This window comes from Anolis carolinensis, chromosome 3 (assembly GCF_035594765.1).
Source record: "Anolis carolinensis isolate JA03-04 chromosome 3, rAnoCar3.1.pri, whole genome shotgun sequence".
In the NCBI taxonomy this organism is placed as follows: Eukaryota; Metazoa; Chordata; class Lepidosauria; order Squamata; family Dactyloidae; genus Anolis; species Anolis carolinensis.
Window position 1 is genome coordinate 97,126,079 of NC_085843.1, and position 26,763 is coordinate 97,152,841.

The 26,763-nt window shown below is 39.4% G+C and overlaps 1 protein-coding gene across 9 annotated transcripts in view; it reads left to right on the top strand.

Annotated features, from left to right (window-relative positions):
* Positions 1–511: 511 nt before the first annotated feature.
* Positions 512–26,763, top strand: part of map7d2 (MAP7 domain containing 2) — an 87,994-nt gene continuing 61,742 nt past the window's right edge. Inside the window, exon 1 of one of the 9 annotated variants that reach the window (XM_016992397.2) lies at positions 512–1,015. In XM_016992397.2, coding sequence (XP_016847886.2) covers positions 964–1,015 — 52 coding nt within the window. In that variant the 5' untranslated portion in view covers positions 512–963. The remainder of the gene's footprint in view (positions 1,016–26,763) is intronic. The other 8 variants (XM_016992398.2, XM_016992399.2, XM_062977239.1 and 5 more) reach the window with 8 other exon arrangements.

The window sequence follows — 26,763 nt, forward strand, 5'->3', positions numbered from 1 at the left end:
CTGTTAGTTTCAGCCCATCACTCTGAAGAGGAGGAACTGTCCCTGGCAGGCACGGGCAAACTTCGGCCCTCCGGCTGTTAGGAGTGGTGGGAATTGAAGTCCAAAACACCTGGAGGGCCGAAGTTTGCCCCTGCCTGGTCTAGTGAGGCAGGACCAAAGGAGTGACATCAAACCAGCCTCTCCTCGTGCAAAGCTCTGCGTGTGAAGCTTTTCTTCAGGCGCTTTGGCACCTTCTTCTTGGAACTATTCCCGCCTCCGGGGCCCTGCGAGCCTGATCCAGATCCAGATGCAGTGGAAACGGGGCACGTGCTTAGCCGCGAAGGGAGGCTGCCTGCGCCGTTTGGAGAAAACTCATCCCAACAAAAGCCCCGAGGAGACGTTGCGCCTTTGCTCTCCTCCCTCGGTGGGCGGTGTGTATAATTTGCTTTGAAGTCAGCTAGCTAGCTGTACGTTCATTCCAGGAGCTGAAGGGCTTTTTGAAGGCGAAGAAGCAGCAGCAGAAGCCGCAGCTCAAGAATTTTACAGCACTTTTTTTGGCGCGGGCTCCTTCCTGAGGAAAGCGTCGCGCCTGGAGCGAAGAAGGCAGGGAAGCCTGGGAAGCGCAGGTTGCCACACGTTTGGGAAGAGAAAGAAAGAAGTAGGGAGAGCGAAGCCACCTGCGAGGAAGGAAAGAAGGCAGGCAGGCAGGGCCAGGCCAGAGGCTCCTTCTGGGCTCCTTCCTCCCGCCTTCCCCCCAAAGTGCCCCCTCTCTCAGCCCCTTTGACAACAATTGTCGCTTCCCGGCTCCTTGCGCGCAGAGTCAGGTGTGGCGCCCGGGCAGGCAGTGCGCCTGTGCAGCACAAACAGCAGCACAAGCAGCAGCAGCATTATTATTATTATTATCAGGAGGAGGAGGAGGAGGAGGACCTTCTTGCGCTGCCACGGGGCTCCAAGGCAAGGAAGGCACCCAGGAAAAGCAGGAAGATGGCGGAGCCGGCGCCAACGCGGACCTCTCCTTCGTACACGCGGGCATCAGGTGAGGGCCAAGGGCAGGCGGGGAAGGTGTGGCAGGAAGGGAAAGGCGCCTGCTCGGGCGCCCCATTCCTCTCCCCCTTGCACTAGCCACGGAAGGCTCCTTTTTGTCTTCAATGCTGCCCCTCAATGGTGGAGTTCCCATGGCGGAAGGTCTCCCCAAGCGTGGCTTCTCCCTCGCCAAGGGCTGGGTGGGCGTGTGCTCTCCTGGCCTTGGTGGCACGTCTATCAGGGAACACAAGGGGCCGGGGAAGCCTTGGGCAAGTGGGCGGTGGGTGGGATGCATTGCAAGGCATTGCAAGGTGCCTGGCTTGCATCCTGAGGATGGTGTCCGGCCTCTCCTGGTGGCTGGTTGGAGCAGGCATGGGCAAACTTGGGCCCTCCAGGTGTTTTGGACTACAACTCCCACAATTCTTAAGGCTGCTGGGAATTGTAGTCCAAAACACCTAGAGGGTCCAAGTTTGCCCATGCCTGCGTTAGAGCCAGGAGAGGGGCAGGGCCTTGTTTGTTTGTAAGAGGTCTGTATTGCTGGCATTCAGGGAATAATAAAGCTGCACAATGCGACTCAAGGTGGGCAATTGCAACATTCACACCTGCCTCAAACAGACAAGAGTTCTTTCTCCCACCGTGGGCACTCCACAGATATATAAACCCCACTTGCCTAGTTTTCCAACAGACCTCACAGCCTCTGAGGATGCCTGTCATAGATGCTGGTGAAATGTCAGGAAAGAATGCTTCTGGAACATGGCTATATAGGTAGGCTACACACACAAGCACACATCTACCTAACTACATATACAGTAGAGTCTCACTTATCCAACATAAACGGGCCAGCAGAACGTTGGATAAGCGAATATGTTGGATAATAAGGAGAGATTAAGAAAAAGCCTATTAAACATCAAAATAGGTTATGATTTTACAAAATAAGCACCAAAACATCATGTTATACAACAAATTTGACAGAAAAAGTAGTTCAATATGCAGTAATGTTATGTTGTAATTACTGTATTTACAAAATTAGCACCAAAATATCATGTTATATTGAAAACATTGACTACAAAAATGCGTTGGATAATCCAGAACGTTGGATAAGCGAGTGTTGGATAAGTGAGACTCTACTGTATTAATTAGACACTTAGTTAACCAAAACACAAACATCCGGAACTCCTAGGCAACTGGCAAAAAAAAAATCAAAGAAATAATACTTTAAATCAAAATTAAAATACAGGAACAATGGAGGTCAAATTGCAGAACAGTGGATTATGCCTAAACATTAGAAAGAACTTCCTGATAGTAAGAGCTGTCTGGCAGGGAATTGTGCTGCCTGGGTTTCCTTCTTTGGAGGTTTTTAAGCAGAGGTTGGACCCACATCTGATAGCGCTGTTCCTGCATAGCAGGGGGTGGGACTGAATGGCCCTTGGGGTCTCTTCCAACTCTGGGCTCTATGCTTCTACCCTAAGAGTGAAACTGTGTTACGTTTGTCTTTCTTTGTTTTAATTTGCTTTTAGTTACTCTATTTAAATATGAATATGAAGTCAATACAGTGTTTATGGCATGGTATAGTATGGGTTTAGTATTACCGTAGGTCTGTTTTCAATAGTAACTCTCAATAACTGAAAACTACATTTATTCGGTATCTACCAATCCCCACTGGTGCTGGTTAACTGAGAGTTCCTGTGTGTGTGTGTTTATCTATCTATCTATCTGTAGTAGTTGGTGGGGTTTTCTTCTCTAAACAGTAGTCAAAACCTTTGCTGACTTCCGCTGTCAGAGAAGCACATGGCAGGCAGTGAATGCTAGGGAGGAATTGCTTTGCTTGGAGTTTTTTTAAAAAAAAATCAATTTCCTTACTAGAGGAAGAACGCTTTTTAATGCTTTAATGGGGTGCTGTTTGGTTTCACTCGACACTGACTGGCATGGAGAGTGTAAAACTGTAACGTTTTTTGCAAGTGACATGGTTAAATTTGTAGCCAGAGTGATTTTTAAAAAAAATTGAGTTAAGTATTTGGGTGATGTCTTTACACGTCGGTTTCTGCATCTTAAACCTGTTGGTTCGGTGTTGCATGGCAGATCTCATGTACACAAGATAATTGCACAATTACAGAATTGGCTGCCAGATACTTCAGCTAGTGCTGTCAACTCAGGAACAACCTAATTTCCAACAGTGCTTGGGTTTGTCTTGCAAGGGCAGCAGAACAGAAATCTAGGACAAATATAACTTCCTGCCACTTCCAAGGTTAAGTGTGCATTTAGTCTGGCTCAATGATCTTGAAGTCATGCCCATCGATTGCCAATCTCTGGTGGCTTTTCCATGAAGGGAAGGAAATAATTGTAGTCAGTGAACATGAACCAGTATGGTGCCAGTCCTGGATACATTGGGGGAAAGACCCTGCGAGTTGCCCATGTTAGCTTGCTTAAGAAATATTATTTTAGCTGATCGTTCTGTAAAAGGTAGTAATACACCTTTTTGTTTCATCTTGCAATTTGAGAAAGGAGGTCAAAAGGCTGTCCAAATGAATAATTTCTTGGGTTCTTGAATTCTTTTATGGGACATGTTGATGATGATAAGCTTAGTGCAAACCTCAAGATGGGAGCAATTTTATAGCAGTTTGGTGATACAGTAGAGTCTCACTTATCCAAGACTCGCTTATCCAAGGTTCTGGATTATCCAATGCATTTTTGTAGTCGATGTTTTCAATATATCATGATATTTTGGTGCTAAATTCGTAAATACAGTAACTACCACATAACATTACTGCGTATTGAACTACTTTTTCTGTCAAATTTGTTTTATAACATGATGTTTTGGTGATTAATTTGTAAAATCATAACCTAATTTGATGTTTAATAGGCTTTTCCTTAATCCCTCCTTATTATCCAAGATATTCACTTATCTAAGGTTCTGCCGGCCCGTTTAGCTTGGATCAGTGAGACTCTGCTGTACTTTAGCTTTTGGTTGTAACACAACTTTGGAAAGTAGTGTCCTAATTTGATTCATTCTGGACGCCTAGTAGAAACTAGTTTAATCCACTTCAGTACAGGAATACACAACTAAATAAGCAGATAGATGATTATCCATCCTCTGTTTAAAGACTTCCAATGACAGAGTCCATCTCCTGCCAAGGTGGTCCATTGCATTGTTGAACTGCTCTTATCATTAAGAAAATTTCCTGATGTTTATGTAGAATCTCTTTTTTTGTAAATAAAATCTATTGGTATAGGTCCTACTCACTGGTGCAGCAGAAAACAAGCTTGCTCCATCTTTTACCTGAAACCCTTTAAGACAGGGATCCCCAAATTTTTTAAACAGGGGACCAGTTCACGGTTCCTCAGACCGTTGGAGGGCTGGACTATAACTTTTTTTTTAAAAAAAAAAACTATGAACAAATTCCTATGCAGTACACACTGCACATATCTCATTTTGAAGTAAAAAACAAAACAAGAACAAATGCAGCCTCGATGTTAATAATAATCATAATCATAATACAAATAATAAAGAGGGTTGGAAGAGACCCCTTGGGCCTTTTAGTCCAACCCCCTTTCTGCCTTTGTGCACCTAAAGCATAAGCAAAGCACCCCTGACAGATGGCCACCCAGCCTCAATGTTAGTAGTAGTAGTAGTAGTAGTGATGATGATGATGATGATGATGATGATGAAGTGTTGTAAGAGACCCCTTGGGCCATTTAGTCCAACCCTCTTCTGCCTTTGTGCACCAAAAGCACAAACAAAGCACCCCTGACAGATGGCCAGCCTCAATGTTGTTAATATAATATTAATAATAATAATAATAATAAATCACAGTCCTAAACACTTGGAAAGTGTTTGACTTGTGATTTTGTGATATGAAATCCAGCATATATATCTTGTTTGCTGTGTTATACTGTGTCTCTCTGTCAATAATAATAATATTAAAAAGGGTTGGAAGAGACCCCTTGGGCCATTTAGTCCAACCCCCTTCTGCCTTTGTGTACCAAAAGCACTAGCAAAGCAACCCTTAATAATTAATAAAAATAATAATTAAAATAGCATTATAAACAAGCAAAGCTTTAGAAGGCGCGCACCAGGCGAGGGAGGAGGTGGGAAAGGCACGTGCCTTTCTCTCCTCCCTCGTGCCGCACGTGCCTTCCTCAACGGCTGGATAAATGATTTTGATGGGCCACTTGTGGCGCCTGGGCCTTAGTTTGGGGACCCCTGCTTTAAGATTTTTTATTATCATCCAGAAGCCAGTTTGGTGTAGTGGTTTAAATATTGTTCTATAACTACGGAGACTAGAGTTCAAATCCTTCTCAGTAGTCATGATGCCATAGAGCAGTGGTTCTCAACCTGTGGGTCCCCAGGTGTTTTGGCCTACAACTCCCAGAAATTCCACCCAGTTTACCAGCTGTTAGGATTTCTGGGAGTTGAAGGCCAAAATATCTGGGAACCCACAGGTTGAGAACCACTTCCATAGAGGGACATTAGTAAGGTCGTACTCTCTCAGCCTCAGAGGAACACAGTGGCGAATCTCTTTTGAACAAATCTTTGCCAAAAAAATTCTGTGTTATGATCACCGTGGGGTCAGAAACAACAAGAAGGCACACAACAACAATGTGTCATTTCTCTATCCTCACTTCTCTCAGCTAAGTATGCCCAGCTTCCTAAGCTGTTTGTCAGAGGGCATCATTTCCAGCCCTTTGATCATCTTGGTCACCCTCCTCTGAATACATTCTTGCTTGCCAGTATACTTCTTGGACAGTGGTTCCCAGAAGTGTATGGAGTATTCTAGGGGAAGTATTTCAAAGGGCTTCAAATACCAAATAGAGTATCAGCCCCATGCTATGATAAGCTAGTTAGTAAAAAATGACAAAAATTTCATTGTCATCGAATATATTTCTATGTTTTTCCTTTCCACCTCAAATTAGAAAATAGTAGTAGGTTTTATGTCCTGTACTAATGTTCAAGGCTGCATTGCATTACCCTCTAGATGCAGAGAATGGCCACAGTTAATGGCTCACACATGAAGTTAATTGTTCATGTGCAACAATAAACTAAATATAAAACATTTAGTTTTATATGCCCATGCAGATGAAAACTATGCAAAGAGCCAGGGTCACCGCTTCTCTTACTTTTATAACAGTTGAAATAAGGAATAAACCAGAACACATTTTATCTGATTCCTTGTTTGTTGTTCAGTATGGGCACATTGTTTCTACTACTTATTTTCTGAAGTGGTGTTAAGTAGTAACCTTGTACAAGAATATAAAGCAAGGGGCATGTGCATTCTCTCTTCACTCCCTGTTGGTGCAATCTTATAATGAAGCAAAGGGTACTAAAAAGGTACTGGGAAACTGGAATTTGCCTTGATAGGAAAACCATATTTTTGTATATATGACAAAGAACTTCCATTTTTCCCAGTATTTAATCAAAGTCTTTTCCTGAACTACAGCCGGCCTGCTATGCATAGATTCTGCATCCACAATTCCACCATCCATGGATTGACAGTGTTTTTTTTAAAAAAAAAATCCCAAAAGCAAACCTTGATTTTGCCATTTTATATGAGGGACACCATTTTATTATGCCATTGGATATGCCAAAATTTGTGGGGGCTCAAATCCCATTCAATACAAATTTGGGTTTTTAAAAATATTTTAAAGCTGTGGATGATTGACCCTATGGATACAGAATCTGTGGACATGTGGACATCTGTGGACATGCCAGGCCAACTGCTCTCTTGGTTATATTAGAATATCCAATCCACCCCACCCCCGCTAAATGTATATCCTATATTTCCTCCAACTATAGGTTGTGTACATGGTACTTCCCCCTCCTTTCCATTTATCTTCATAACAAGTGAGTTAGATTAACCTGAAAGAGGAAGAGCAGTTGGCTCAGGCCCACACAGTGGAGAATAAAACCTGCATTTCCCAAATCCCAGCCCAACACTCTTAATCTCAGCCTGGCTGGATTAGACCAAAGGCCTGTTCCTAGCCTCTCTTTGGCCATGGTGCTGAACCAGGTGCCTCTCCCACTGACTTTTCCCAAAAACTGACATTTTGAGGTGCTTTGTCTTGAATCTGGACAAGTAGTCATTCATACTTGTTTTTAATTGGCATTATTCTCTTTGCTAACACCTTTGGATATGTAGCATTACAATTTTTAACCCTAACAATGAAGCTCTATGCCTGCCTGCTTGGTGTGGTTTATTCCGACATACTTGTGCAAAGACTAAGACTGTGGAATGTGCAAATCTATTTTGTTAGTAGGATTTTCAAATGATAATGTGAGAATTACAACTACAGTAGAGTCTCACTTATCCAACACTCACTTATCCAATGTTGTGGATTATCCAACACATTTTTGTAGTCAATGTTTTCAATACATCGTGATATTTTGGTGCTAAATTCATAAATACAGTAATTACTACATAGCATTACTGCGCATTGAACTACTTTTTCTTTCAAATTTGTTGTATAACATGATGTTTTGGTGCTTAATTTGTAAAATCATAACCTAATTTGATGTTTAATAGGCTTTTCCTTAATGCCTCCTTATTATCCAACATATTCGCTTATCCAACATTCTGCCGGCCCATTTATGTTGGATAAGTGAGACTCTACTGTAACTGCTTTAGCTGTTTTGAACTGGATTGTATGAAGCCCCTTCTACTGCTATATAAAATCCATATTATATAAATAAAGTGTTATTATTATTATATTATCTGTTTTGACCTGGATTATATGTCAGTGTAGACTCATATAATCCAGTTCAAATTGGATAATCTGCTTTGATAATCTGGATTATATAACAGTGTAGAAGCGGCCAGAGTTTACACTGCCATATAATCCAGTTCAAAACAGATAATCTGAATTTTATATGGCAATGTAGAAGGGGCCTATATTTCAAATACAGCATTTCAGTACTGTAAATCAGTGTTTAATAGAAACATATTAAGAGCTAGTGATATTTTGTTTCCAAAACACCATTTAGGTAATTGGAAACAACATTACTTTGCACGCTATAACTTCATAGGCCAGAAAACAACTGTTGAAACCATTTACATAGAATAATCTCCAAGGCCCCTTCTATACTACTATATAAAATCCAGATTATGTGATCTGAACTGGATTACTTGGCAGTGTAGATTCATATAATCCAGTTCAAATCAGGTAATGTGGACTATCTGCTTTGATAACCTAGATTGGCAGTATAGAAGGACCCCAAGAAGGCAAAAGATAGTTGGAACTGTAGAAGACAATAATGTAAATGTAATCTAAAATGTAGTAAGGAATAGTAGGGTAAAATACAGAACGCAGTGAAAGATTGCATTACATATTCCAGAATTTTAAAGTTACAGCTCAGTTATTAATAACAGAAAATACAAAAAATTGAAAGCATTTCATGCCAATGAAATTGTGTTTTCTGAAGCTAATAAATACATGGTCTTCACTGGTTTATTTAACAAAGTAAGACTCTGCCCACTTGAACATATTATCAAAAATACTGGATTTTCTTGTTAGAGATTATTTGTGTTTGTGTTCTTGCTCAGCCTGCTGACCTTGTCAGTAATGGCTCAGTTAAATTCACTAGCATTGCCTGTGTGTAGTAGGGATTTCTCTCTAAGGTGGCTTTGTAGGTTAAACTGAATGATTTATGTCTAAATTTAACTTTGACATATAATATGACGTCTATTAGTATAGAAAATAGAGGTTGCAGGTTGTTTGTCCTTTCAGTAGGTGACAAAGATTACACTGAATCTTTGGATTTCTGGACTGTACCTTTCTAGCATATATCTGATCTGATTTTGTTGGAAGCTAAGTAGAATCAACCTGATTGGTATTTGGATTGGAATACCAGGTACTGAAGGTTATATTTCAAAAGGAGGAACTGGGAAAACCACCTCTGAGCATTCCTTGCCTAAGAAAACGCTATGAAATACATGGGATCAGCATGAGTTGACAGGCAACTTGAAGGTACATGCCTAACACATTGTAAGAATGAAACTGCACTTTTGTACCTTAGAGCAGGGCTTCTTAAACTGTTTCTTCTTGTGACCCTTGTCTACCCAAGATTTTTTTATGTGACCCCAGATATATAGGTAGATAAAATAGGTATAAAAATAAAATGTTTACTGATAATAAATCAGCATTCGCAAGGCTTGCTAAACAGACTGATTTTCCTTCTCATGAGGTACAGCTGAAACATTTTCTGCTGAGACCACTGTAAACAGTGCATGTTGTTGCTAACAGATTTATGTAAATGTGTGGTATTCAGAAATGTTTTACTGTTGCCAATTTTTTTGTAAACCCAACATTGAGCCCATTTGGGGTTGGAACCCACAGTTTTAAAAGCAGTGCCTTAGAAAAGTGAGTGAAGAGCAAAGTACCTACCAATTAACTCAATATTTTACCAATTATGGACAACTATAAATGGTCCTAAACTTTGTAGAGTGCAGTGGTATGGTTCTTAACAGAAGGACTGAAGGATGTTGGATATCAAATCTAAAGATGGAGTAAACTCAGGAATACAAATTAAGAGTGGGATACGCGGGTCAACTGGGAGTCAGATTGCAGAGACTGAGCAGATGGGTTAACTGGAAAAAATGTAAAATAAACCAGGAATTCTGGACAAAACATATCTTCCTATTGTTCTTTTTTTTAAAATCAGTGTATAATCTTGGCTGGAATCCTAAAAAATTGCATCAGATGTTCACCTGAGAGTTTGGGTGTGTCTTTTGGAATTTTGAATTTTTCTGTTGAATGATAGTTACTCATTGCCATGTAGTAAAGCTTTCTTCATTTTGGCAAAGGGATATAAAATAGAGCATTGCAAGATGAAATGTTTTAAGAATCTCAAGCCTAAAACTCTTTTGAGTACTGGACATAGACAAGTCGTATATCTAAGGCATTATTATATATTTGCTAGAATTTTTTAATGTACCTGTTTCCAAATGTTAATTTAGTGATCATCAAGTTGAGTTTATGAGGGGGAAGAAACAACACTTAACATTTTTCCTGAAGTTGCAATCCTACCATATGTGTACAATTACTGGGAAATATTTTATTTTATTTAACAAATGCCCACCTTTTCAGTGGTTACTCTGGATTTTGATTGTATCAGGTAATTGACAAAATGACAACTTGGTCTTCAAGCTCCATTGTTAACTTAATTTGGCCCTCAAACTCAGTTGCATAATAGCAACAGACTGCCAAAACAGGACTGGATAATATTTTGTTAATAAAGCTATCAGCAAATTAACTTTGCCTTTCTATCAAAGATGTGCTCAAGGTGACTGATTGTACTAAAATACTAAAATCTTGATTAAAATATGACAAAAAATGCAGTTGATAAAAACTCAACTGTAAAAGCCATCCGAGCAGATGAAAAGTCCTTCATCCTTACCCACTGCCACTGCGAGCAGTATCTGGTGAACAATCCCCTTCCAGATTGCCATTCCCTTTTCCTTATGTGCCTTTTCATATTTAGATTATAAGTCTCAGTACAGGGAACTGTCAAATTAACATTTTGCATGCCTCTGAGAGCTTTTATGAGAGAAGAGCAGGATACAAATACTCTAAATAAATAAACCATAACGAATCACCTACTCAGTTAAACCCATTTCTAATATTCTACCAGTCTTCATGCCAAAGGCCTGACTTTGTGAAGAGCGAGCCAGACTAACTTCCCTCTTGGGCAATTCCAGAATCTGGGCTCAGTCACGTAGAAGTGTCTCATCATTAACTCTTGTTCAACTTGGTTTTACATATATTTGAGTAAACATATTTTGGATTGTTTTCTACATAACTGTTCAAGTGCCTTCCTTCTTGACCGATAAGACTGTTGAGGGACAGGTCTTGGGCAGGTGCCAAGTGATGATGGCCTTGGTCATGTTCATGTGAGAGGGAAACAAGTCCACTCTGCTTTTACTGTGTTTAAAAGTTTGTTGCTTTGCAAATATCTCTTCAGTCTGAAAGCATATTTTGGAAAAAGGTATGTTAAAAACATTCAGATAGCTGTAATCATTCTGATTTGGAATAGGCACTGTCCTGGTTATTACTGTTATACCTTGGTTCTTTCAACACATTCATCTCACCTGAAGATTCAAGTCAGAAATGTTCACCTTTTTCTGTAAAATTCACTTGAAGGCTAAGGAGCCTTCCAGTTAGGCCCTATATCCCAGGATCTGAGCCCAGGTTTTCTGCATTAAACTAGATTATATGAGTCCTCACTACCAGATAATCTGGGATAAACAGAAAACCTGGTATCAGATCCTGGGATATAGGGCCTGTCTGAAAAGGCCCAAAGTTCTTAGGGGTCACATGTAGATGGTAGATAGACCTTGCTCAATACTTTCCCTTCTTCCCCATTATTCCTAGCACCCTTTTCCCTCTTTCAGACACTCCTCCTCTCTCTCTTCATGTAGCAATTTACTCATAGAGGACAGAATGTTATATTCATGAATTGAAGTGATCTCTTTTAGAGAGCTTTTGAAGTGATTCACAGATTTCATGCATTTCCAAAGACTTTTCTGTGATTTCCCCCAAGTTCCCCATGCCCTCAAATGATGCTGTCTCCCAAGCTTTTGGAGCTTTTGTTGGCTATTTCTCTATATATTTGAGGGTATTTTATAATCTTAATCACTTTTTTAAGGCTCACTTGGTCTGTGCAGTTTGGGGATATGGATGAAAACGGTGTAGAGTGCAGCAGGCAGCAGCCTCTAATTCTTTCCCATGTCAAGCTTTATTGCATTGTTTACTATAGATACACTGCTGCAGTCCAACATTATAGGCTTGTCTTTCTCCAGCTCTCCTTCACCATTTTTCCAATGCTGATGCTGCCCCACTCACCCAAAATAAACCACCACACCCAAAACTTCCAACTAGACCAGGTATGGGCAAACTTCACCCCTGCAGGTGTTTTGGATGTCAACTCCCACCATTCCTAACAGCCTCCACTTAAGAGACTGAGAGGGAAAAGGAAAAGGCTGTTAAGAATTGTGGGAGTTGAAGTCCAAAACACCTGGAGGGCCCAAGTTTGCCCATGCCTGAACTAGACAAAAGACAAGAAAAAGGTTGGGGGCTGGTCTAGGCTCCTGTAAAAGGATTTCAGAGGATTTAGTTTTAATTTTGTTAAAGATTGAATTAAACTAAACAAGAAATATACTACATACAAAATATATAATTCTCTATTACAGTACTTGCAGTTTCAGGAACCTACCAGGGAGATTCACGGATTCAGCAGTCATACTGTACTTAAATTAACCTCTCCCTTGATAGCTACATTAAATGTTCACAAACCTTTAAAAGGGAAATAATTGTTTCCTCCCTCATCAAATGATTTAATTTATCCATACCAGTTATGTCCATCAGTGTCAACAACTATTCTTCCTTTGTCAGTATTTCTACATTTTTCCACTTCTGCTCATATTACATATATGCATAAAAAGACTTTGTGTAAAGGAGCTTCTTTGTCAGAGACTTTGTTAACTGAGATATACTTGTGCATCAGGTATACACTGTCATGTCATGGGGACAAGAATACTATGCTTTTTGTAAAGGGGATGATACTTTTTAGGTTCACCTATTTCTGAAGTCTTAAAGTAATTTTTAAGGACTCATGATTTTTATGAAGGATATAATATTCCTTTAAAAATAATGAGGAAAAAAATCTAATCTTATAATTAAACTTTGCTTAAAGAATTTTTTACCTAGACTTTTCCTTCCTTCACCTTCTGGCATTGCTGATAAGTTGTGATGGTCTCTTTGTATAATTGTTGAGTTGTCTGGTTTCTATGAAATATAGCATAGAGTTTTCACCTTATATAGGATCTAGTTTTTATTTTATTTAAGACATTGGTGTCTTGCTTTCTGGCCTTCAAGCAATTTGGAGGCAAGCAGCAAAGAAAATTAAAATAACACAAAGAAAAAAAATACTTTAAGACCCATTAAATGCTCTTTAAAAACTTAGAAGCAGTTTTTTAAAATCCCAAAAAGTAAATTAACAAACCAATTTTAAACATTATTGTACTGAGAAAGGTGTTATTTTTTCACCCCTTAAATTTAATTAGGAAATCTGGAGTTACTGTTGAAGAGCTAGGTAGCAAAGTTTTGTGGCTTTCATCATCTTTCAAAAATGATGACAATCCAAGTGGATTGTAAAATATTATTTGAATCCAACCTACAGAGAATTTACTCGCCCCCTTCACACGGGATCACCTCCCCCCTTTCTAGCTCAACCATTTCAAGGATACCAGTGCACTTTTAAAAAACAGGCATCCTTTTTGAGACACCACTTTCTATGGAATCCTTTTAACCCCCTACACTAAAGGAGACAGGTGTCCTTTCCTGAAATCCTCCTGTTTCTGCATTCTGGGGAGATGTAGTCCCATGAGCAACCACCTGAAGCAGTCCTGTGTCATTTGATGGACCCTGTGGGAAATGGAGAAAAACTTCCATATGATGAGGTCCTAAGAGGATGGCAAATATGGCAAAGGGGCAGGACCCAAGCTATATGAAGAATAATTGAGTTGGGTGTATTTGGCATTAAAAAAGAGAAAATTGAGAGAGAATATGATGGCCATCTTCAGTGCTGTTCTACTTTGGAGGATACCTTAGAACAATGCTTTCCATACTGTCTGATGTGGGGAATAAGCAGTCTTTTTGTTTCTGTTGTGTCAGCAGCCTGTGCCACATTTGTGCCCTTTGGCTACAACGGTTTCTTTCCTTCTTGGAAACTCATTGGAGACTGTCAGGCAAGGGTTTGAGGATAGGCAGTGGTTCATGGGCCACCCTTTATGTAGCAGGGGATTGAATGTTTAACCAAGTACACCAGTCTCTCATTGGCTAGAGTCATGCAGTTAGAGCTGAGAAACTGATTTAACACTCAGACACATGGTGGAAGAAAACTGAAAAATCTAAGCCTTCTTTCTCATCTATGGGATTTATTCCTGTCTCTGTGTGGAAATGTGTGCTGTATTTAATGAAAAGAAGTGTGAAACATGGGGCATTCTGACATTTTGCAAAGTTTTTAATAGGCGACAGCAAGTGGCTGCCAGTCTTTTCCCCCAAGTTCTTTTGCTTCTCTTATTGCATAGTATTGATTTCTCACGTAGGCAGTTTTGCTGAAGAGCCAGATAATGCCTGATGATTAGTAATCAATTCCTACTAGGCAGCTGTAATCTTCTGCCTTTCATGATCAAAATTGCTACCTAATATAAATTAGAGTAGAAACACTTCTGTCTGCATCAAATCTGCTTGATTCCCAGTGTCACTATATATACCCGTAACAAGAGTGTATTAATTTTTTTAAAGTGCTTCAGTAACTAGTGAAACAAACTTAGGAAATATGTGTACTGACTAGTTTGCCAGGGGATTTGTTTTCCTTTTTGACTTGGGAAGTTTATGAGTAATCTTTAATTATCAGTTTAAAAATTCTCAGCATGACCTTAGTAGCTTTTAATTTTAATTCATATATCAAAGAGGAAACTTGATTTGCCCTGTGTGATGTCATCCATCCATCACTGCTATTAACACAGTGACCTGCTGTATGTGATACAATTCTGAGTCTTTTCTGTACCAGTATTGACCACAACAAGGAAGATGTAATTTTTAAAAGGAGTGTTTATGTGTGGTGCAATGTACAGTTGGCTGTATATGTTGGAGCAAAAGCAGAAAAGAAAGTCATGGCTATTCCAAATAATCTCCAAGGTAATACCCATGTGATAGTCTCATAAGGCTTGTATCAGAATTCTAGCTGCTATTTGCATCTAGTTGTAAAGTTATTATCTAGAATATTTGAATTTAAATTATATTCAAGGATCAACATTTCGCATTGTACAAGAAGAAGAAAGATATGGAGTATAAAAACTGCATTTTACTCTCCATTGTTTGCTGCTCCATAATAAATGTTCAGAATGACACACTTCTAGCCCTCCCTCGTGCCAGAAAAGGGGGGCGGGTAGGAGAGGAGAAAATCATTAAAGGAAAAATATGTTTTCTTGTCTACCAATTTTTCCCTGTAGCTTTCATTTTAATTATGGAGTACTGATAAAGCAATGTGCAGCAATGTTTTGTCGGTGCTTGGATGTCAAAGAAGTCAGTCGTTTCAAACACTATAAGAAGAGCCTGATGTGTCTTTTTTTGTAGCTATTCAGCTCTACCAAGGTCAGCTTCCTAGCAACAAAATAATGTGTCTGAGCTGCCTTATGACCTGCTCTGATTAGTGCAGTGTAGATTATAAATGCCAGTTGTTACCCCATTATCATATAGCCTTCAAACACTGCAGGTGCAGTAGCCTCAGATCTCATTGTACATTGGTACAGCTGTCTGATAAATGTATTGAAGCATGGAAGGGTTTCCATAGAGTTCTAGTAACAGCTAGTTCTCCATATTGACAGATGTAGCCCTCAACAGCTTAAAAATATTTATTTAAAATTTTCAGAACCTAAACCTTGTTTTTGCCATTTTATTTAAAGGACACAAGTTTATCATGCCATTGTATACTATATCAGTGAATTCTTGATATCTCCTGGCATTTGTTTCCAGAATCTCCCATGGACACCAAAACTCATCGATGCTCAAGTCCCATTATATACACTGGTAAAGGAAAATGTTGCCTCTTCTATAAGATGGCAAAATCAAGGTTTCCTTTTTGGATATATTTTGGGAATATTTTTAACCAGTGGATAATTAAATCTGTGGTTACAGAATCCATGGATACGGAGATCCAATTGTAATGGGACTTAAGCATCTACAAATTTTTGTACCCAAAAGAGATCCTGGAATCAAACTCCAGCAGATATCAAACTATTTCTTGTTTTAATGACATTTAGATTTCTGCAGCCAGTATATCTGAACAACTTAGTTTCTCTTTATGTGAGTAGAATTTCAGCATCTTTGGATGAGGAAATAACTTACTTTCTATTCAGAAAGCATTTCACTTATTCCTCGCTGACCTGTCACAAAATCAAATTCTTACTGTGGTATTGTAATTCACTTGTAGTCTGCGAATAAAACAGATCTGAGAAACAGAGATAGAAATGGTGCAGATGTTTTATCAAAATGTACAAGGAAAGCCAAAATGGGCTGTGACTACAATCTGAAAACCTAGTAGAGCAGGGTAAGGTAGCCAAATAATGGTCTGGCATATCATTTCTATAGTCTTTTGTGAACCCAGCCCTGGAAGCTTCCTAAATTACTGTAATGGGGACACTAGTTTTCAGGAAGTGTGTACAAGCGCTACTCTAATTTTGACTCTTTGGTTTGAAATATCTTTGTTTTCAAAAGCAATCAATCATAGAATTAGTCAGGTCTTTAATGTCTTCTGTTTCACATTGTGATATACCATAGCAGAGTGTGGTGGTGTTTTGCATATTTTAGCAACATTAACATGTTTGAGCCTTAATCTTGGCATGTCTGCTTTCTATGGACAGAAATATTGTGGCATTCACTTTTTACATGTTTTATTTTGACTGTGTAGATTGGCTCCTGCTTTTGTTAAATCTGGAGATGTAGTCAGTGATACAGAAATGAAGCACGTACTCTTCAGTTTAGAGAACAAATGGGCTGGCATCAACAGAGGCGACAGATTATGTTAGACAGCAGTTCCTAGTATCATTCATCATTGGCTATGCTGACAGGTATTAATGGGCGATGCAGTTCAGCAACATCTTGAAGATTGATATTGTCTAGCCCTGTTCTGTATTAGCTGACACTAAAGGCAAGATCACATGATGGCCATCTCTGTGTTGTGTTGTCCCCTGAGCAATGTCTTGTTAGAGAAAAGGTGACGTTGACTGTCTTGATTTTCTTGCTCCTCTTTAGATCTTGTGACTCTCACATTTCCACTACAATCTAACAGAGAAAGTTATAATCCAATACAGTGGTTGTCAACCTATGGGTCCCCAGGTGTTTTGACCTTCAACTCCCAGAAATCTTAGCAGCAGGTAAATTGGCTGGGATTTCTGGGAGTTGTAGGCCAAAACACCTGGGGACCCACAGGTTGAGAACCACTGGTCTAACGATGCTGTTTCAATGTGGGTGACTGATGTATTTCTCAGAAACCAAGAAATGGAAGCTTATCTAGCCAGTCCTGTTTATAGAGACAAATTGTTAATGGATTGCTTCAGTATTCTAGATGAAGCCTCATAATGTGAATAACAAGATGAAGAATGTGACTATTTGCAAGAACACAATCTGTAAAATTTTGAAATCTGCAGGAATGTATGGATGACACACAAGAATTGTTTGTCCTTATATAAAAATGAAAATAATGTCAAGTCTTCAATACAGTGTTTTGTTTGGGCTGTAATAGAGTATTTGTGAGGCTCATTCCCACTTGATGATAAACTTCTAACAGTAGTAGCCCATTCAGATATACTTTTGTGAAATTATTCCTCTGAACCCCATCTATAGATGGAACAATGGATAGGAGATTTCTGGAGAATGGTGAGAAGAGATGACTTCATCTTCTTGGCAAGGTACTGCGGCCATTGGTATCACTGTTGTCATCATTGGCTGCTTCATGTACTTGTTTTCCATGGTAACAGATGCCCAGAGTGGCACATAACAACAGACATAGAACAATACAAAGTAAAATAAGTATTTTAGATGCCAGTCATATTGCATTGTACTAAGTGTTGACTTCCCTTTGCTTAAAACAGATTTTTCTTCTTTCTGTATTTGTCAAGTCTGTGTGTGTGTTTTAGCTTGACTACTTCTTGCATCCCATGAATGGAAGTCTGACTCTGAAAACTGATGCTACAAAAGCATTCTGCGTTTTTTAAAGTACCGCAGGAATTTTCTCTAATTTCTGTTGACAAGCTGCCCACTATGTCCATAGAATATGATAGTCCAGCCTGCTGCTTCATTTTTACCAGGATAAAATGTTTCTAATTATAAATTGATATCATTCTGGCATTTCTTGGAGGTGAAATTGATTATCAAAGCAAGTGGATAAGACTGGCAGAAATTTAACTGACAAAAATTGAAAGAAAATTCAAGCTTGTGTAGACATTCTGTGTAGACATTCTGCTATGAGGCCAGTGTTCAAAGTGAAAGTGGAGAGTTACTTGAGGTGAATTTAGTACTTTTAATGAAGGCATAATTGTAGCTTGATGTGGAAGGACTGCCTCTAGCCAAGTAACCTAGCATGCAGACATTGAATTTGAATTGCTCTGATGGGAGCTTCATTCTCAGACAGAAATGGCCCAAAGCAGTTGACCTCCGGTGACAACCCCACTTCTTGACTTTAAAAGTAGCATGTATTTTATCATGCTTTTTGAGGAGGGCAAAATTGTTAAAGCTACTGTAGAAGCCACCAGGCATGTAGACAGCAATTCAGTGGACCACATTATATATGAGAGTAGTATCATGTGATTTCTCTTGGAGTACAAGACTTTTATTTTACAAATTGCCAGTGTGTGGATAGGCCATCAAAATGGGTCTAGGGCAGTGGTTCTCAACCTGTGGATCTCCAGGTGTTTTGGCCTACAACTCCCAGAAATCCTAACCAGTTTACCAGGAGTTGAAGGCCAAAACATCTGGGGACCCACAGGTTGAGAACCACTGGTCGAGGGAGCTTTAATCTTCTGCTCCGCTGCAGTCTGGGCCTGTCTCCTCACCACCAACATCACCACCTTGTAAATACAGAGGGCTTCGTTGGTTAAAGCAAGGAACCAAGGTTCAACCACCCTATGTCAGAATACTAGGCCAGATACATGAACACATACATGCAGCAGCAACTTTTGAAGAAAGTTTTTTTTCCTTATAGAATATGCCAGAAATAAGATGGAAAAAACTTCGTTTACCTCTGTTTGTGTTGTCTGTCCTTGTTAATTATATAATCGGCATTCAATGTTTGCCGTATGTGTGTTCTGTAAGCTGCTCTGAGTCCCCTTTGGGGTTAGAAGGGTGGAGTATAGATACTGTAAATAAATAAATAAATAAATAATGATGGGCAAAACTGCCTGGATTATCACAGCTGGGCTCTGTGATGTTATATATCTTACAGAATAGGTTCATACATTTTTTGTATTATTTCTAGTTTTTTACTATATTTATGTATAAAAGTGGAAGTATATATGTATGTTTGTACATGGCTTGATGGACCTGGACCAAACTTCGTGCACGTAATCTTCATTATGCAACTTAAAATGCTGGTGTGATTTAAACTAAATTAATCCACCCATTTGTTATGTGCCCTTTATTTTTAAAATGACCTTCATTGGTAGCCCATGAGCCTCACACTAGAGCTCTCAGGTGCAGCCACAAGAGGTCAGTATATAGACAAAAAGACTACCTCAAAGGGAGAGATGACAAATAGAAGAGGGCTAGAGCATCATGAGTGAGACACTCTAGGAATCCCTCTCCAATGAGTGCTCTAGAAGTCCAGAGTATTGCCGTAGAGAAGTCCTATGGGATGCCTTCTCAGAGGGCCAGGAAAAAATAGAAGCAAACTGGAGAAAGGAGGCAGGTGGCAGCCCTCTGACCACGGCTTCCATGTTTCAGGAGAGCAGCAGGAGAGGCGAAGTGGTGGTGGCCTTTGAGGGAATGAAGGAACGCATACTCGGGCAACGAAGGGTATATACACTAGTTTTTGAATAAAAATAATTAAAGGGTGGGGGGGGGAGCATAGTATTCAGTCAGGTTACAATGCATGGGTATGCCACTGTGCTTGCTAGGTTAACAATCCTGAAGCTTGCTATACTGCAACTTGTAATTTTTGAGTTGTTGTATTCAGGTGTTCCTATTAAAGTGGTAAGGACTTTTACTTACAGATTTGCTGTTCTTGCTTGTACTTTCTTCCCTCTCATTGGCAGAGCTTTGGTAAGCCAATATTATTAGAGGAAAATGCTTAAATATATATTGGATGATGTGTTCTTGAATGCAAATATAGATGAAATCACATACTTTGTATGATCTCACATTGCCTTATGAATGCGTCTTTTGCTGACAGTGATGTGAAATTCAGCTAGTAAAACCTCAGAAGTCAAGTTAAATAGTCAGGCTTGTTTTGGCTTGTTCTTAATGAACCAGTTTCAACTATCTGTAAAATTAATTCAGGGTCTCTCCACACCCATTTCAATATGCACATTATTAAGACCATAATCCAGCGACAATTATATGGGGGAGAAGAATGCACTGTTGACATCTAGTAGCAAATTCTGTCCATGTTGTAGGAGGAAATACTTTAGTCCTTGTCTCATGTACCTATTCTCCTCTATTATCTTGTTGGCACTAGGTTTTAAACTATCCTTATGAGTAAATTACTTTGTACATGCATGTTGTTGCATTCCAAGATCATGAAGGTACATGACACATTCACCTTACTAAAGCTGTATCTACTCAGTGTGTTGATGGAAGGCTGTTGTTCAACTGAACTCTGTGTATACTATTTTGAGTTCTTTCATTGAGGAAATATGCAGTGTTAAGAACCCTGGAGGTAAACTTTGCAAGATGCAAAGTGTTGTCATGCAGAGCCAATGAGACACAGTGGGCTGAGATTTGATATACTCAGGTTCAACTCATCCATGTGTCAGTGAAGTGATGAATTTGGGTGTGGAGGGAATTTCCCTCGTGTTTGGGGTCATCTCTGACCTCCCAGATGTAAAACAACTGCCCCAAAATGCCCTCTAGAAGATTTGAGGGTATTTTCACTATGTGATTATCATGAACTGGCACTCTTAAAGTCTTTGAAACTCATTACCAGATAACAGTATTTAATCACCTAGTTGCACAAATTCTTCCTACCCAGGATAATTCTAAATGCATACAATCCTGGGGATCCTTGAAACGTGGAGGCTTGACACTCTTGACGAGTTGCGATCTAGGTTTAACACATTTTTTTTCAAATTTACAGTTTATTTTTTTAAATAAAAAATGAACTGCCACAAGATAACAGTCCTTCATAGAACATTCTGTGGTAGTGATGATTAGCAAGCAGAAGTACCCTGACAGTCGTACTACCCCCCCCCCCCCCCCAATTTTCCAAATTGTGTTGCAGCTGTGTGATCTTTGGTTATTAACTTCAGTGGAGCACCAATCCTCCAATTTCACCCAATTTGACAATGTGGACATTCCTTAAGTCATAAACTTGGGAGGACAGAATAAATTGCTCTAGAAAATTCAAGGAACTGATTTAAGCCTGTGAAATATCTTGAAATCCTGTCTAAATCCTGATTATTTAAATACAACAAGTTGTAGTAGTTTGATCGTTGGATTGCAACTCTGGAGACCAAGGTTCAGTTTGAGTGCTCAGCCATGGAAACCTGTTGGGTGACTTTGGACATATCACGTACTCTCAGCCCCAGAAAACTCCCAGATAGGCTCACATGAGGGTTGCCAAAAGTCAGAGGCCACTTGAAGTTGCACAACTACGAATTTTGTAGCTTGCTTCTTCAAAGTCCCAATTTATTTGGGAACCTGTTATGCATCGACTATTCCTGGATATGAGAAAAAAATAAGAGTGCTGGCAGGCAAGTCTTCATGAACTTTTAAGAGTAAAATAAAATATTTATCAAGATAACACTCTGCTCATAAATGACCTCAGGTTAGGGAAATTTGCTGTTAAAACCATTTTGGGCAGCTGAATAAAAAAGGATTATGAAAAGATCCAGAAGGGTCTCTCTTAACTTGGAGAATAAGGCATTGACAAGACAAACAAAATTCATATATAAGACAGTGGGGGAGGCACATTGAGACAACACCTCTTCTCTCCAGCATAAAATAAATACTTACGCAAATTGTCCTGATAGCAGCTACTTGAGAAGCATCTTGACTTGGACAGCAATTAATTTAATGAATATGTTGACAAAGGCAGTATTATAAAGAGAGTACCAGGAAGAGAATAAACAAAAATGCCAGTAACACAGTGTGGCTGTATAAATCTATGAGGCAACCATGCATGATTCTATGAGTATTTCATAGAGATCTAATTAGCACATTTCTCATATTGCACAGTGGAAAATATTCACAAAATAGGTGACCACACCGGGAGCTCCGGTGGCGAAGTGTGTTAAAGTGCTGAGCTGCTGAACCTGCGGACCGAAAGGTCCCAGGTTCGAATCCCGGGAGCGGAATGAGCGCCCGCTGTTAGCCCCAGCTCCTGCCAACCTAGCAGTTCGAAAACATGCAAATGTGAGTAGATCAATAGGTACCGCTCTGGCGGGAAGGTAATGGCGCTCCATGCAGTCATGCCAGCCACATGACCTGGAGATGTCTATGGACAACGCCGGCTCTTCGGCTTAGAAATGGAGATGAGCACCAGCCCCCAGAGTTGGTCACGACTGGTCTTAACGTCAGGGGAAACCTTTACCTTTACCTAGGTGACTACACAGAACCAGAGACTGGAATACTTTTGTGGGAAAAAGTAAGAGTTTAAGCGTTTTATTATATAAAAATAGAGCAAGGAGGGGTATGATAGAGGTGCATAAAGGTATGTGTCATTTGGGAAAGCCAGATACGAAGAGATTGTATTCTTTCTCTTAAAATAGAACCTGGGGCTATTCATGAAATGAAAAGGTGGGAACTCCGCAACAAATAAAACAAAACCCTTCTTCATACAGCCCATAGGTAAACTGTAGAAGTCACTACCTCATAATATGATGGTCACATAACTGGATCACTTGAAAAAGGGATTAAATACAGAAAGCTGTGTATTTTAAAAGTATTTGCTTCTTTTTTAATCTTTATTTTTATTGAACATTTTGGTAACTTGTATACAGGTGATAGCAGTACATTTTAAAGGCATTTTCAAGGTGATTGAAATTGAGGAATCAATTCTGACAGTAAGATTCTAAAATGCATTGACCATGTTGAAATATTCTTTTTTTTTTAAAGAAAAACAACTATTGTGTGTGTGTTTATGTACTTTTCGCTGTACTTTTCAAGGTTAGTCCTTATCTTTTTATGTTCCTACAGCGTAAGAGACATCAGTTCAGCATTGTCTGTCTTGTCTATTGCTGTACCAGCAGATTCTCATCTTGAAAATATGTTGTTTTGAAAGTAGTACAGTGTCATGTTCTGTGCTTCAGCATTATTCAGAGTAATTAAACAGCAATGCATTTACTTGGAGCTTGATTTGACTTTTTAAGGAATAACACACCCAATTATTAGCATAGGTTTTTTTAATCTGAAGAACTATCTGATGTAGGGTATATATGGGGTTTTCAGGTTGAAAATGCAGAATCATCCAAGATATCACCCAAGATAGCCACTTTGAGACCCCCTCTACACTGCCATATAAAATCCAGATTATCTGCTTTGAACTGGATTATATGACAATGTAGGCTCAGATAATCCAGTTCAAAGCAGATATTGTGGATTATCTGCTTTGATAATCTGGGTTATATGGCGTGTAGAAGGGGCCTTAGTTTCCTTGTGGAGAAAAAAGCAGGGTGCAAATAAACATCATCATCATCATTATCATTGTCATCGTCGTCATCATCATATCTTCCTGACTGTAGGTTGCCACTCTCTCAGCCTCAGAGGAAGACACAGGCAAAACTCAGCTGAACCAATCTTGTCATGAAAAATTCACAATAGCTTCACCTAAAGGTCATCAAAAATGGTATACTTTGAGTAGACTTGTATTAGATAACACATTATAGCCAACATTTGAATCTAAAGTGGGGTCTGTAATAGTCACAAAGGATGAGGAGAGGCAGCTTTTTCAGCAACTCAGGACCCTTCCACACAGCTAGATAACCCAGAATCCCAAGGCAGAAAATCCCAGATTATCTGCTTTGAACTGGAATATATGGCATTGTGGACTCAGATCACCCAGTTCAAAGAAGATATTGTGGGATTTTGTGCCTTGATATTCTGGATTACATGGCTGTGTGGAAGGGCCCTAAATCCACACTGCCATATATCCCAGTTCAAAGCAGAAAATGTGGGATTTTATTCAGCTGTGTGGAAGGGGCCATAGTTAGAAGAAAAAATAATCTGGGTCTTTGATAGCACAACCTTCTATAATAGTGCTTTCCAGACATTTCATGTAGGTGATGTACATTTTAGACATTTAGCATTTTGTGAGACAAATTCATTTTGCGATACAGTAATTCAGTTTATGTTATTTATTTACTTATTTACTTTATACCCCACCTTTCTTCCTGTGGAGATTCAAGGCAGCTAACAATCACACACTTCGGTCACAATTTAAAACAACATGAATACAAAAAATTAAAAAAGCAATTAAATAATGTAATGTGGATTTAGGTTAAAATAGAGTATTGCCACTCAACCCAATGAAGTCCTGCAGTGCTCTAAACAGTCCACACAAATGATTTAAAAAGGGTGGTGCCCTCCTGAAAGAAGTGGTTTTCAAAGGGTGGTTTTTAAGTAATATTGGATTTAAAAATAATAATGATAAAGTGTCGCATAATGTTCACACCCCATATCTAGGCCAATAAAAATCTGCATAAAATCTGCAACAATTATGCAGTGATTAAATGATATTAAAAGTATTTAGGGGCTTAATCGTTATTTTTCTCCTGAAATGCACAGTGATAAACTCAGCACACAAAACACTCTTCTTTGGTCTCTTTCAATGTCCTTTGTCCCTTTATAGAATAATACTTTCTTTATCCAAAAACTTCTTTCACAATTTCTTTCACGTACAGTAAACAAATTTAATTTTACTATCAACAGTTTAACATTCATTTTCTGAAAAGCTTATATAGTAAACTCTAAAAAATACATAAAACACTAAAAAAGAAGCCATGTTGGCCCTAAGGGGAAAATCATGCGAATGTGATACAAATATGTGGAACATCCGTATTTTAACTTTAGAAAGTCACATGTTCAGTAGTCTCGAAGAAGGATTAAAAAGCTACCAGCTAACATGAAAATAATCTTTAGAAGTTCATGAAAAACTTGGCTCTGTCTTTTCATAATCTGGATGCCTGTGTGTTTCCCACTGAATAGGTGATTTATATTTGTTCTGAAGACAGTAGTTTTTCAGTAAGAACATTGATATAAATGGAAAAAATTAATCCACCCAAATCTAATTCAAATTGCCTTCCCAAGAGATGCCTGGCAAGCCACTAACATGGATACTGAATCAGAAATCAGAAACCAAAGATCTCACCAGGATGAAGGCAAGCGGCAGAGACTTTATTCAATTTGTGCAAAAGGGACACTTGTATAGCACAGGTGCTCGAAGGGTACAAGTGTAAAAACACAACCTTTATACATATAAGTTCCCATTCACTGACATTGTCCTATTTTGAAATTTCCCTCCCTCTTCCCTAATTGGCCAGCTTGGCAGAGTCAGCACTTTTCCTGGCCTCCGATTGGCTGGGAGACAGTCCCAAACCAGCGCGCTTTGCCCTTATTGGCTGAGGTGCTGGTAGCATAGCTGGGGATCTCCTCCCAGCTGGGCAGGAAAGCCCGGAGGCCTCCCATCAACCAGTGGAGGCTGCCCGAGGGAGGAAGGGAGCTCCGGGGGCCATGCCAGCCCCTGGGTGTGTAGTCCAAGAATGCGGTGAACAAAGGAAAAGTCAAAAGCTGATCTGACAGGATTATGCAAATGACACAATGGGATTGATGTCCCAGATGGGTTTCCAAGTCCAGAGACAAAAAGAGAGTCCAGAGATGTAGATTTGCAGATGGGATTGCAATTGCAATTTTGGTCTGGACAGCCTCCTGTTGGGATCTGGGAAGGCCCTTTGTCTAAAGATTATGACCCATCTCTGGTTGTCATCTGGGGTGTGGATGTGGTATCTGGAAGATTGCTCAAGAGGAGAGATTACTGGAGTTTACAGTTTTTACAGTTTCTGAGTTCACCTTCCTTTTTATAAAATTTAATAATAAAAAGTAATGAAAATAGAAGAGAAACAGTCTTTGTGTGATGCTTAGTAAGGGAGGGGAAGAGGGATGGAGAAATATGAAAGAAGCGGGAAGAGTGGGGTCTTGTCAAGGCTGAGCAGCAGCTGAGGAGGTAATTTGCAGTATTTTAATATATTTTTAACTTATTTGATTATGTGCACATTCGCACAAGAAAGAAAATAAATCATAATAATAATAATAAGGAGAGAAGTGAGGGGAGATACACAGTAGCCAGGGAAGGACTGAAAGAGATACAAAGTAGTTGCAGCCAAGAAATGGAGATGCTTTGGCTACAATGTGGGCAGTCAGCTGGCATCCTAATTGAAGAAGAGGGGGAGCTAGTGCAAACTTGCTCAAGCCAAATGGCTGGGTCAGGAGTGTGTGGGGGTTCGGGTCACGCTGGGTGGGCTGCTGCCGGTCCTGGGGAGTCCCAAGGGATCGTGGGAGACAGCCTTTTCCAGTTCATTATGGCCTCCATCCTTGGAAGAACTACAGATCACTGAGTCCAGTTCATGTACATCTTTTATTAAAGGGGGAGGGGTCTGGGGTCTTCAATAGCAGAGTCACTGAATATGCAACAATGACATTTCCTTCACCATAATATAGGTTGTTATGTATCTGGTCACACTTTATTGGTACTATTGATGCTATCACTTTTAAGAATGCATATTCCTCTTCATCCACTTGTTTTTGTACTTTTCAAGTAACAATGAAGATTGGGAATAGAGATGTAAACATTTTTGGAAGCTTGAGTTTCTCAAAGCCATGCCAGAAAGTTTCCATTGCTAACATGATAGCTTGTATACTTTCATATGCTGTCTTTTTATGTGGAGATTTGAGTTTTACAGTGTTTAATCATTTTTGGTAAAATGTTTTGACATTGACATATATTTTTAAATAATTTTAAAAATATATTTATGACTGAAATATGACTTACCTAGGAGTCTT